This window comes from Neomonachus schauinslandi, chromosome X (assembly GCF_002201575.2).
Source record: "Neomonachus schauinslandi chromosome X, ASM220157v2, whole genome shotgun sequence".
In the NCBI taxonomy this organism is placed as follows: Eukaryota; Metazoa; Chordata; class Mammalia; order Carnivora; family Phocidae; genus Neomonachus; species Neomonachus schauinslandi.
In genome coordinates this window covers 59,534,383-59,546,393 of record NC_058419.1, presented here as the reverse complement: position 1 = coordinate 59,546,393, position 12,011 = coordinate 59,534,383, and the positions used below count along the sequence as shown (strand labels likewise).

The 12,011-nt window shown below is 37.7% G+C and overlaps 1 protein-coding gene across 1 annotated transcript; it reads left to right on the top strand.

The window, feature by feature from the left end:
* Positions 1 to 4,478: 4,478 nt before the first annotated feature.
* On the top strand, positions 4,479 to 5,078 carry LOC110574297 (ubiquitin-conjugating enzyme E2 U-like). The gene has a single exon (XM_044911599.1). It carries the CDS (start codon positions 4,479 to 4,481, stop codon positions 5,076 to 5,078), a length of 600 nt encoding a protein of 199 aa, XP_044767534.1.
* Positions 5,079 to 12,011: the final 6,933 nt, after the last annotated feature.

Genomic DNA, 12,011 nt, shown 5'->3' with positions numbered 1-12,011 from the left:
ACTTAACCCCCCCACCCTCTCCTCTGGTAACCATCAGTTTGTTCTCTACAGTTAAGACTCTATTTCTTAATCTCTGTCTCTCTCTTTCTTTTTCTCTCTCTCCCTCTCTTGTTTTTCCCCTTTGCTCTTTTGTTTTGTTTCTTAAATTCAACATATGAGTGAAATCATATGGTATTTGTCTTTCTATGAGTGACTTATTCCCCTTTTTATTGTACTTTCTAGCTCCATCCATGTCATTGCAAATGGCAAAATTTCATTGTTTTATATGGCTGAATAATATTCCATTACACACACACACACACACACCACCTCTTCTTTATCTATTCATCAACTGGTGAATGCTTGGACTGCTTCCAATATCTTGGCTAGTGTAAATAATGGTGCTATAAATGTAGGGATGCATATATCCCTTTGGGTTAATGTTTTTGTATTATTTAGATAAATAACCAGTAGTGTGATTGCTGCATCATAAGGTAGTTCTACTTTTAACTTTTTGAAGAACTTCTATACCATTTACAACAGTGGCTGCACTAGTTTGTATTCCCACCAAACGTGCACAAGTATTACTTTTTCTCCACACCCTTGCCAATACCGGTTGTTTCTTTTGTTGTTGATTTTAGCTATTCTGACAGGTGTGAGGTGAAACTTTATTGTAGTTTTGATGTGCATTTCCCTGATGATAAGTGATGATGAGAAGGTTTTCATGTGTCTGTTGGCCATCTGTATGTTTTCTTTGGAGAAATGTCTGTTTATGTTGTCTGCCTATCTTTGAATTATTTGTTTCTTGGGAGTTGAGTTTTACAAGTTCTTTATACATTTGGATATGAACCCCTTATCACATGTCATTTGCAAATATCTTCTCCCAATCTGTAGATTATCTTTTAGTTTGTTGATGGTTTCCTTCACTCTGCAGAAGTTTTGTGCTTTTGTTTTTGTTTTATTTTGATGAAGTCTCAATAGTTTATTTTTGCTTTCATTTCCTTTGCCTCAGGATACATATCTAGAAAAAAGTTCCTACAGCTGATGTCAAAGAAGTTACTGCCTTTATTTTCTAGAATTTTCATGGTTTCAAGTCTCACATTTATGTTTTTGATCTATTTTGAATTTACTTCGGTGTATGGTGTAAGAAAGTGGTCCAGTTTCTTTCTTTTGCATATTGCTGTGCTGTTTTCCCAACACCGTTTGTTGAACAGACTGTCCTTTTCCAGTTGGATATTCTTTCCTGCTTTGTCAATGATTAATTGACCATAGAGTTGTTGGTTCATTTCTGGGTTTTCTATTCTGTTCTATTTTTTTTATTTAGTTTTTGATGTAGTGTTTGCCTATAACACTCAGTGCTCCACTCAGTACGTGCCCTCTTTAATACCCATCATCAGGCGAACCCATCCCCCACCCCCTCCCCCTCTAAAACCCTCAGTTTGTTTCTCAGAGTCCATAGTCTTTCATGGTTCATCTCCCCCTCCAATTCCCCCCCTTCATTTTTCTATTCTGTTCTATGACCTATGTCTATTTTTTGTCACAGTACCATATTGTTTTGATTAATACAGCTTTGTAATGTAATTTGAAGTCTGGTATTTGTGATGCCTCCAGCTTTGCTTTGCTTTTCCTAGATTGCTTTGGCTATTTGGCTATTTGGGTCTTTTGTGGTTCCATACAAATTTTAGTATTATTTATTCTAGTTCTGTGAGAAATGCTGGTGGCATTTTGCTAGGAATTGCATTAAATATGTAGATTTCTTTGGGTGATACAGACATTTTAACAATACTTCTTCCATTTCATGAGCATGGAATGTCTTTCCTTTTCTTTGTGTTGTCTTCAATTTCTTTCATCAAAGTTTTCAGAATATAGATATTCTACCTCTTTGGTTAAGTTTATTCCTGGGTGTCTTATGGCTTTTGGTACAATTGTAAGGGGGATTGTTTTCTTACTTTTTCTGTGTTTCATTGCTGGTGTATAAATGTAACAGATTTATGTACATTCATTTTGTATCTCAAGACTTTACTAAATCCATTTATCAGTTCTAGCATATTCTGGTTGAGTTTTCTATATATACTATCATATCATTTGTAAACAGTGAAAGTTTTACTTCTGCCTTATCAATTTGAATGCATTTTATTTATTTTTAGAGTGAGGCTAAGTCTTCCAGTACTATATTGAATGAAAGTGATGAGAGTGGACATACTTATCTTGTTCCTGATCTTAGCTGTGGGTTTTTAATATATGGCCTTTATTACTTTTGTGTATGTTCCCTCTGAACCTGCTTTGTTGGGGGTTTTAAGATGAATGAATGTTGTACTTTGTCAAATGTTTCTCTGCTTCTATTGAAATGATCAAATGGTCCTTATTGTTTCTCTTATTGATGTGATTTATCACAATGATTGATTTGCAAATTAAACCACTCTTACAACTGAGGAATTAATCCCACTTGATCACAGTGAATGATAATTTTAATGTATTGTTGAATTTGGTTTGCTAGTATTTTGTTGAGATTTTTGCATCTATGTTCATCAGGGATACTGACCTATAGTTCTCTTCTTTGTGGTCTTTGTGGTGTCGTTATCTGGTTTTTATATTAATGTTGAACTCAAAGAATGAATTTTGGTTTTCCTCCCTTTTCTATTTTTTGAAATAGTGTGAGAAAAATAGGTATTAGCTCTTTTTAAAATGTTTGGTAGAATTTGCCTGTGAATTCATCTGATCCTGGACTTTTGTTTTTTGGGAATTTTTTGATTATTGATTTAATTTCTTTGCTGGTTGTTGGTCTGTACTAATTTTCTATTTCTTCCTGTTTCAGTTTTGGTAGTTTATATGTTTCTAGGAATTTATCCATTTCTTCCAGGTCTTCCAATTTGTTAGCATATGGTTTTTCATAATATTCTCTTATAATTGTTTGTATTTCTGTGGTGTTGGTTGTTATTTCTCCTCTTTCACTTGTTTTTGTTTATTTGAGTCACCTCTCTCTTTTTGATGAGTCTGCAGAGTGATTTATCAATTTGGTTAATCCTTGTGATTTTATTTATTTGAGTCCTTTCTTTTTTATCTTGAGAAGTCTGCCCAGAAATTTATCAATTTTATTGATTTTCTCAAAGAACCAGATCTTGATGTCATCAGTCTATTCTACTGTTTTTTGTTTTTTGTGGGTTTTTTTGTTTTTTTAGTTTATATAACATTTATTTCTGCTTTAATCTTTATTATTTCCTTCCTTCTGCTGGATTAAGTGTTCTTTTTTGTTCTTTTTCTGACTCCATTAGGTGTAAGCTTAGGTTCTTTGAGATTTTTCTTGCTTCTTGAGGTACGACATTATTGTTATAAACTTTCTTCTTACAACAGCTTTTGTTTATCCCAAAGGTCTTACTGTTGTATTTTTATTTTCAGTTGTTCTCAGGTACTTTTTAATTTCTTCTTTCTTCTTTTATTCGCTGGTTGACCCATTCATTGTTTAGTAACATGTTATTTAGGCTCCATGTATTTGTGGTCTTTCCATATATATATATTTTTTTCCTTCTGAGTGAATTCTAGTTTCATAATACTGTGGTCAAAAAAGACGCTTGTTATGACTTTGATTTTCTTTTTTTGTTTTTCAATGTCAAAAATTTCTTAACGTTTGCTATACATAATTTGAGGTTATTTTTTTCATATTATTATGTTATGTTAGTCACCATACAATACATCATTAGTTTTTGATGTGGTGATCCACAATCCATTGGTTTTCTATAACACCCAGAGCTCCATGCAGTACGTGTCCTCCTTAATACCCATCACCGGGCTAACCAATCCCCTCCCCTAAAACTCTGTTTCTCAGAGTCCATAGTCACTCATGGTTCATCTCTCCCTCTTATTCCCTCCCCCTTCCTTTTTCCCTTTCTTCTCCTAATGTCCTCCATGCTATTCCTTATGTTCCACAAATAAGTGAAACCATATGATAATTGACTTTCTCTGCTTGACTTATTTCACTTAGCATAATCTCCTCCAGTCCCATCCATGTTGATGTAAAAGTTGGGTAATCATCCTTTCCGATGGTTGAGTAATATTCCATTGTATAGCTCCCTCGAAGCGGGCACCCACTGACACCTGTGAAGCGTAGATTACCCCGACTAACGACAGCCCTCCGCTGCCTCTGCTTCCCCCTCTCGTGCCCGCTTCCCGCATGAACAACACGAGCTGTCCCAGGTGCTCCTCCAAGTTTGCCTTGAGCCTGGGCTGTGAGCTGGCACCGCAGTGACACGCCGCAGTTGAGAACGTGCCCGTTTTCCTTCTGGAAGTCTCGTTTGGGAGGAGTCAGAGGAGAAAGAAAAGTCTCTGTTGTAAATCCAACTTAGAGGCACTTACCTTGGGAGGACAGAGCGTTCTGGGGCTCTAGAAAACAAGTAGTTTACGTGAGTTTACTAGGGTTGGGGGAGTGACCCATAATCTCAGACACCTGTCTCAGTAAATGCTAGGCGTGTGGGGACAAGTGCCAGACCCTTTGTTGCCTTATCATGCACTGCAGAACTGACTTCTTGCTGGAAAGAGACTTCCAAGAGTTGAAGGAGAACAATTTTAAGGGTATTACTGCCTTTCCTGTAAGTGAAGATCTAATGGAATGGGGAGCCGATATTGAAGGTCTACAAAATACATTTTGGCATGGATTATTCTTCCAGCTGAAAATAAACTTTACGTCACAATACAATTTTGTCCCTCCAGTTGTGAAATTCCTAACAATTCCTTTTCATCCAAATGTAGACCAAAATACTGGTCGGGCTTGTATAGATATTTTGGATGACCCCGATAAGTGGAATACAAGCTATACGTTGAGCAGCATCTTACTTACCCTCCAGGTTATGCTTTCTAATCCAGTGCTAGAAAATCCAGTGAATTTGGAAGCAGCCCAAATGCTGATTAAAGATGAATCTCTGTACAAACAAGAAGTTCTAAGACTTCTCAACCAACCAACACAATTGAGAAATAACAGCCCTGAGTTTCCTAAAGATCCAGATAAACTTATCAGATCAACTAAAGCAATCTCATTTAATGATTACTACAAGACATGGTCCGGAATAGCAACATCAAAAGCCACAGAATACTATAGAAGTCCATAGGTACAGATCTGAGATTCAACAGTCTTGCACAGTTCACAGCGCTTACCAGAGCACATACCCTCCCCAGTGTCTATCACCAGGTCACCCCATCCTTCCCACCCCACCCCCCACTCCAGCCCCCAACAACTCTTAATTTAGTTCCTCTTTTGTATAGAGTCCTGGACTGAAGCCTCATTCAAAGTCAGAAAGAAAGATAGACAGTTGGAGGAATAAAAGATGACGTTCTCAAAAAAAAAAAAAATATTCCATTGTATATATGGACCACATTTTCTTTATCCATTCATCTGTTGAAGGGCATGTCGGCTCTTTCCACAGTTTGGCTATTGCGGACATTGCTGCTATGAACATTGGAGTGCATATGGCCCTTTTTTTCACTACATCTGTGTCTTTGGGGTAAATACCCAGGAGTGCAATTCCTGGGTCATTGGGTAGGTGTATTTTTAGTCTTTTGAGGAACCTCCACACTGTTTTCCAAAGTGGCTGTACCAAGTTGCATTCCCACCAAAAGTGTAAGAGGGTTCCCCTTTCTCCACAACCTCTCCAACATTTGTTGTTTCTTGACTTGTCAATTTTTGCCATTCTAACTAGTTTAAGGTGGTATCTCAGTGTGGTTTGGATTTGAATTTCCCTGATGGCTAATAATGATGAACATTTTTTCATGTGTCTGTTAGCCATTTGTATGTCTTCCTCAGAGAAGTGTCTTTTCATGTCTTCTGCCCATTTTTTTACTTGATTATTTGTTTTTTGGGTGTTGAGTTGGAGAAGTTCTTTATAGATCTTGGATACCAGCCCTTTACCTCTAGTGCCATTTGCAAATATCTTCTCCCATTCTGTGGGTTACCTCTTTGTTTTGTTGTCTGTGTCCTTTGCTGTACAGAAGCTTTTTATCTTGATGAAGTCCCAAAAGTTCATTTTTGCTTCAGTTTCACTAGCTTTTGGAGATGAATTTTGAAAGAAGTTGCTGCGGCCAATGTCAAAGGGGTTACTGCCTATGTTCTCCTCTAGGATTTTGATGGATTCCTGTCTCACACTGAGGTCTTTCATCCATTTTGAGTTTATCTTTGGGTATGGTGTTAGAGAATGGTCGAGTTTCATTCTTCTTCATGTGGCTGTCCAATTTTCCCAGCATCATTTATTGAAGAGACTGTCTTTTTCCATTGCATATTTTTTCCTGCTTTGACGAAGATTATTTGACCATAGAGTTGAGGGTCCATAACTGGGCTCCCTATTCTTTTCCATTGCTCTATATGTCTGTTTTTTTGCCAGTACCATGCTGTCTTGGTGATCACAGCTTTGTAATATAGCTTAAATTCAGGCAACATGATGACCCCAGCTTTGTTTTTCTTTTTCAACATTTCCTTGGCAATTCAGGTTCTTTTCTGATTCCATACAAATTTTAGGATTGTTTGATCCAGCAATTTGAAAAATGTCATTGGAATTTTGATTGGGATGGCGTTGAAGGTATAGATGGCTCTGGGTAGCATAGACATTTTAACAATGTTTATTCTTCCGATCCATGAGCATGGAATGTTTTTCCATCTTTTTGTGTCTTCTTCAAATTCTTTCATGAGTGTTTTATAGTTCCTAGAGTATAGATTCTTTACCTCTTTGGTTGGGTTTATTCCAAGGTATCTTATGGTTTTTGGTGCTATTGTAAATGGAATCTTTTCGCTAATTTCTTTTTCTACAGTTGCATTGTTAGTGTATAAGAAAGCAACTGATTTCTGTGCATTGATTTTGTATCCTGCCACATTACTGAATTGCTGTATGAGTTCTAGTAATTTTGGGGTGGAGTCTTTGGGGTTTTCCACATAAAGTATCATGTCGTCTGCAAAAAGAGAGACTTTGACTTCTTCTTTGCCAATTTGAATACCTTTTATTTCTTTTTGTTGTCTGATTGCTTTTGCTAGGAATTTTAGTACTATTTTGCACAATAGTGGTGAGAGTGGGCATCCTTGTGTTCCTGATCTTAAGGGAAAGGCTCTCTGCTTCTCCCATTAAGGATGATAATTGCCATCGGTTTTTCATAGATGGCTTTTATGAACTTGAGGAATGTTCCTTCTATCCCTATATTCTGAAGAGTTTTAATCAGGAAAGGATGTTGTATTTTGTCAAATGCTTTTTCTGCATCAGTTGAGAGGACCATATGGTTCTTCTCCCTCCTCTTATTAATGTGTTCTATCACACTGATTGATTTGCGAATGTTGAACCACCCTTGCATCCCGGGCATAAATCCCACTTGGTCGTGGTGGATGAGCCTTTAATGTATTGTTGGATTCTATTAGCTAGGATTTTGTTGAGGATTTTGGAATCCATATTCATCAGGGATATTGGTCTGAAATTCTCCTTTTTGATGGAGTATTTGCCTGGTTTGGGGATTAAGGTAATGCTGGCCTGATAGAATGAGTTTGGATGTTTTCCTTCTGTTTCTATTTTTTGTAACAGCTTCAGTAGAATAGGTATTATTTCTTCTTTGAATGTTTGGTAGAATTCCCCTGGTAATCCATCAGGCCCTGGACTCTTGTTTTGGGGGAGGTTTTTGATCACTGTTTCAATCTCGTTTCTGGTTATTGGCCTATTCAGGTTGTCAATTTCTTCCTGTTTCAGTCTTGGCAGCTTATAGGTTTCCAGGAAGGCCTCCATTTCATCCAGATTGCTCAGTTTATTGGCATATAGTTGTTGATAATAATTTCTAATAATTGTTTCTATTTCCTTGGTGTTAGTCATGATCTTTCCCCTTTCATTCATAAGTTTATTAATTTGGGTCCTTTCTCTTTTCTTTTGGATAAGTCTGGCCAGTGGTTTATCGATCTTATTAATTCTTTCAAAGAACAAGCTTCTAGTTTCATTGATCTGATCTACTGTGTTTCTGGTTTCTAATTCATTGATCTCTGCTCTAATCTTAATTATTTGTCTTCAAATGCGTGGCTTAGGCATTGTTTGATGTTTTTTCTCTAGTTCTTTAAGGTGTAAAGTTAGTTGGTGAATTTGGTATTTTTCTATTTTTTTGAGTGAGGCTTGTATGGCTATGTATTTCCCCCTTAGGACTGCCTTTGCAGTATCCCATAGGTTTTGGGCTAATATGTTTTCATTCTCATTGATTTCCATGAATTGTTTAAGTTTTTTGATTTCCTGGTTGACCCAAACATTCTTGAGCAGAGTGGTCTTTAGCTTCCAAGTGTTTGAATTTCTTCCAAATTTTTTCTTGTGATTGAATTCCAGTTTTAAAGCATTATGGTTTGAGAATATGCAGGGAATAATCTCAATCTTTTGGTATCGGTTGAGACCTGATTTGTGACCCAGTATGTGGTCTGTTCTGGAGAAAGTTCCATGTGTGCTCGAGAAGAATGAGAATTCTGTTGTTTTAGGGTGGAATGTTCTGTAAATATCTATGAGGTCCATCTGGTCCAATGTATCATTCAAAGCTCTTGTTTCCTTGTTGATTTTCTGCTTAGATGATCTGTCCATTGCTGAGAGTGGAGTATTGAGGTCTCGTACAATTAACATATTGTTATCAATATGACTCTTTATTTTGGTTAACAGTTGGCGTATGTAGTTGGCTGCTCCCATGTTGGGGGCATAGATATTTACAACTGTTAGATCTTCTTGTTGGATAGACCCTTTAAGAATGATGTAGTGTCCTTTTGTGTCTCTAACTACAGTCTTTAGTTTAAAATCTAATTTGTCTGATATAGGAATTGCTACCCCAGCTTTCTTTTGAGGTCTGCTGGCATAAAAGGTGGATCTCCATCCCTTCACTTTCAGTCTGGATGTATCTTTAGCTTCCAAATGATTCTCTTGTAGACAGCATAAGGATGGGTCTTGTCTTTTTATCCAATCTGCAACCCTGTGCCATTTTATGAAAGCATTTAGGCTATTCACTTTGAAAGTGATTATTGAAAGATATGAATTAATTGTCATCATGTTGCCTGTGAAGACCTTCTTTTTATAGATTTTCCCTGTAAATATCTGTTGTATATCACTCTTGGGGTCTTTCTCCTTTTATAGAACCCCCTTAATATTTCTTGCCTGGCTGGCTTAATGGTCACATATTCTTTCAGTTTCTGCCAGTCTTGGAAACTTTGCATCTCTCCATCCATTCTAAATGACAGTCTTGCCGGATAAAGTATTCTTGGCTTATGTTCTTCTCATTTAGTACCCTGAATATGTCCTGCTAACCCTTTCTGGTTTACCAGGTCTCTGTGGATAGGTCTGATGTTATTCTGATGTTCCTCCCTCTGTACGTAAGGAATCTCTTTCCCCTAACTGCCCTTAAGATGATTTCCTTGGTTCTAAGATTTGTGAGTTTTACTATTACATGCCAGGGTGTTGGCCTGTTTTCCTTGATCTTGGGAGGGGTCCTCTCTGACTCTAGGACACGAATATTTGTTTCATTCCCCAGATTATGGAAGTTCTCAGCTACGATTTGCTCAAATATATCTTCTAGTCCTCTCTCTCTATCCACTCTCTCTGGGATTCCAATAATTCTGACATTGCAATGCTTCATGGTGTCACTTATTTCTCTGATTCTATTTTCATGGATTCTGAGGTGTTTTTCCCTGACCTCCTCTTTTCCCTTTTTATCTGTTAAATTGTCTTCCCTGTCACTGATTTGTTCTTCTGCCTCACTTACCCTAACTGTTAGATTATCTAGATTAGATTGGATCTCATTGATAGCATTTTAAAATTCTGCCAATTCAGCTTCATTTCTGCCCTTAGAGACTCTATGTTGCCATTAAGTGATTTCTCCATTCTAGCTATTGTCTTCACAATTGCTAGCCTGAATTCCATCTCTGACATCTTGGTTATAGCTGCATCCATTTGTAAATCTGCTGCGTAAATCAGAATCTCTGAGTCTTTTCTATCTTGGGGGTTCCTCCTCCTAGTCATTCTGTTGATGGCTGGTTGAGGGAATGTATAGAGTCCAAATTATTGACCAGAACCCAAGCAAGATGCCCCTGTTTTCTAGGGACCTTAGGGTTGCTGGCTTCTTGTTTTTCCAACCTGTCTTCTGGGGGAGCGGCCTGCAGCGCTGTTAGGCAACCTCTTTTGGGCAGAGTTGCCCTGCCCCTCTGTGGCATGGAATGGGCTCAGTGGGAATCAGTTTACTGGGGCTTTTGTTCTCTGGCGGCTTTCCCTGGCGGCTTTCTGCATCTTTTCCGAGAGTCTGAGCAGAAGAGACCATTTCCAACCCTCTGCCTCAGAGCAGAGGGATTGCAGTCTGTTCTTCAGTGAGCTTTCCAGGCCACAGTCTCTCCATTTCTGTCTGTGCTGCTATAAACTGCAGTGTCCTGGATTGTGCACCCCTCCGCAGCACTCCCAGTCCTGCCTCCAGGTCAGGGCATATCTCTGTCCTTTGTGCTTCTAAAACTGCCAGCCGCTCCCAGTTCACACGTGCAACCTCCCTGCTCTGGGTTTCCCTCCGGGAGCTGCCCTAAAGTCCTTTCCCCACTGCTACTGGTCTGCGAGTCTGTGCCCCGTCCCCAGCACGTGAGTTTCTTGCTCACCAGTGATGTAGGATCCCCATGGCCAGTCTCCCTCCCGCTGCCATTTATCCTCTGATATCTGCCCACAGAATCACGGCTCCCTGCTTCCTACCTCAAAACCCACCGCCCGGGATATTCTGTTTGTAGAGATCCAGATCTATTTTGTTATATCTCAGGCTGATTTCATGGGTGCTCAGAGTGGTCTGGTAGATATCCAGCTCAATTCCGGGGACCAGTTGGAATAGGGTCCCCTAATCCTCTGCCATCTTTTCTCCTCCTGACTTTGATCTTCTTGAATATGTTGAGATTTATTTTGTGGGCTAATATGTGATCTATTTTGGAGAATGTCCCATGTGTGCTTGCAAAGAATATGTACTCTGCTGTTTTAGGATGGAATGTTCTGTATATATCCGTTAAATCCATCTGTTCCAGTATGTCATTCATGACATTGTTTCTTTGTTGTTTTCTGTTTAGATGTTATATCTGTTGATGTAAGTGGAGTTCTAAAGTCCCGTTCTATTATGTTATTATTCATTAGTTACTTTATATTTGTTATTGTTTTATGTATTTAGATGCTCCTATGTTGGGTGCATAAATATTTGCAATTGTCATATTTTCTTGTTGGATTGTCCCCTTTATTATTATATAGTGTCATTTTTTTGTCTCTTCTTAGTCTATGTTTTAAAGTTTAGTTTGTCTGATAGAGGTATTGCTACTCTGGCTTTCTTTTGAAACCCATTTCATGATAGATGTTTCTCCATCCCCTCACTTTCAATCTGCAGGTGTCATTAAATCTAAAATGAGTCTTGTTGGCAGCATATAATAAGTCTCATTCTTTTATAACCATTCCATCACCCTAAATCTTTTGATTAGAGCCTTTAATCCATTTTTATTCAAAGTAATTATTGATAGAATTGTATTTATTGACATTTCATTATCCGTTTTGTGGTTGTTTCTGAAGATTTTCTTTCATCCTTTTTCTTTCATGGTTTGCTTATTTTCTTTAGTGATATATTTGGATTTTGTTCTCTTTACTGTTGCTTATTTATTTGTGGTTTTTGATACATGGTTACCACTAGGTTTATATATAAACTTTTCTGTATATAACCATCTGTAATAAGTTGATGGCAGTTTAAGTTTGAACCTATTCTTTACTTCTCTCTTCCCCACACTTTAGGTATATTTTACATCCTTCTATTTTGTGAGTTCCTTGAGAGAATTTTTACAGAAGTATTCATTTTTACTGCTTTATTGTTCCCTGACTTTATACTGTCACTATTGGTCTCTCCACTCAAAAGGTTCTCTTTAATATTTCTCACAGAGCTAGTTTAGAGGTCATGATCTCCTTTAGGTTTTGTTTGTCTCAGAAACTATCTGTCCTATTCTGAATGACAGCCTTGTTCAATAGAGTATTTTTGGCTACATATTTTTCCCATTACATACTTTG

What these genes read in the sequence shown, in the direction of transcription:
- LOC110574297 (XM_044911599.1), top strand. Translation starts at nt 4,479, where the DNA reads ATGCACTGCAGAACTGACTTCTTGCTGGAAAGAGACTTCCAAGAGTTG.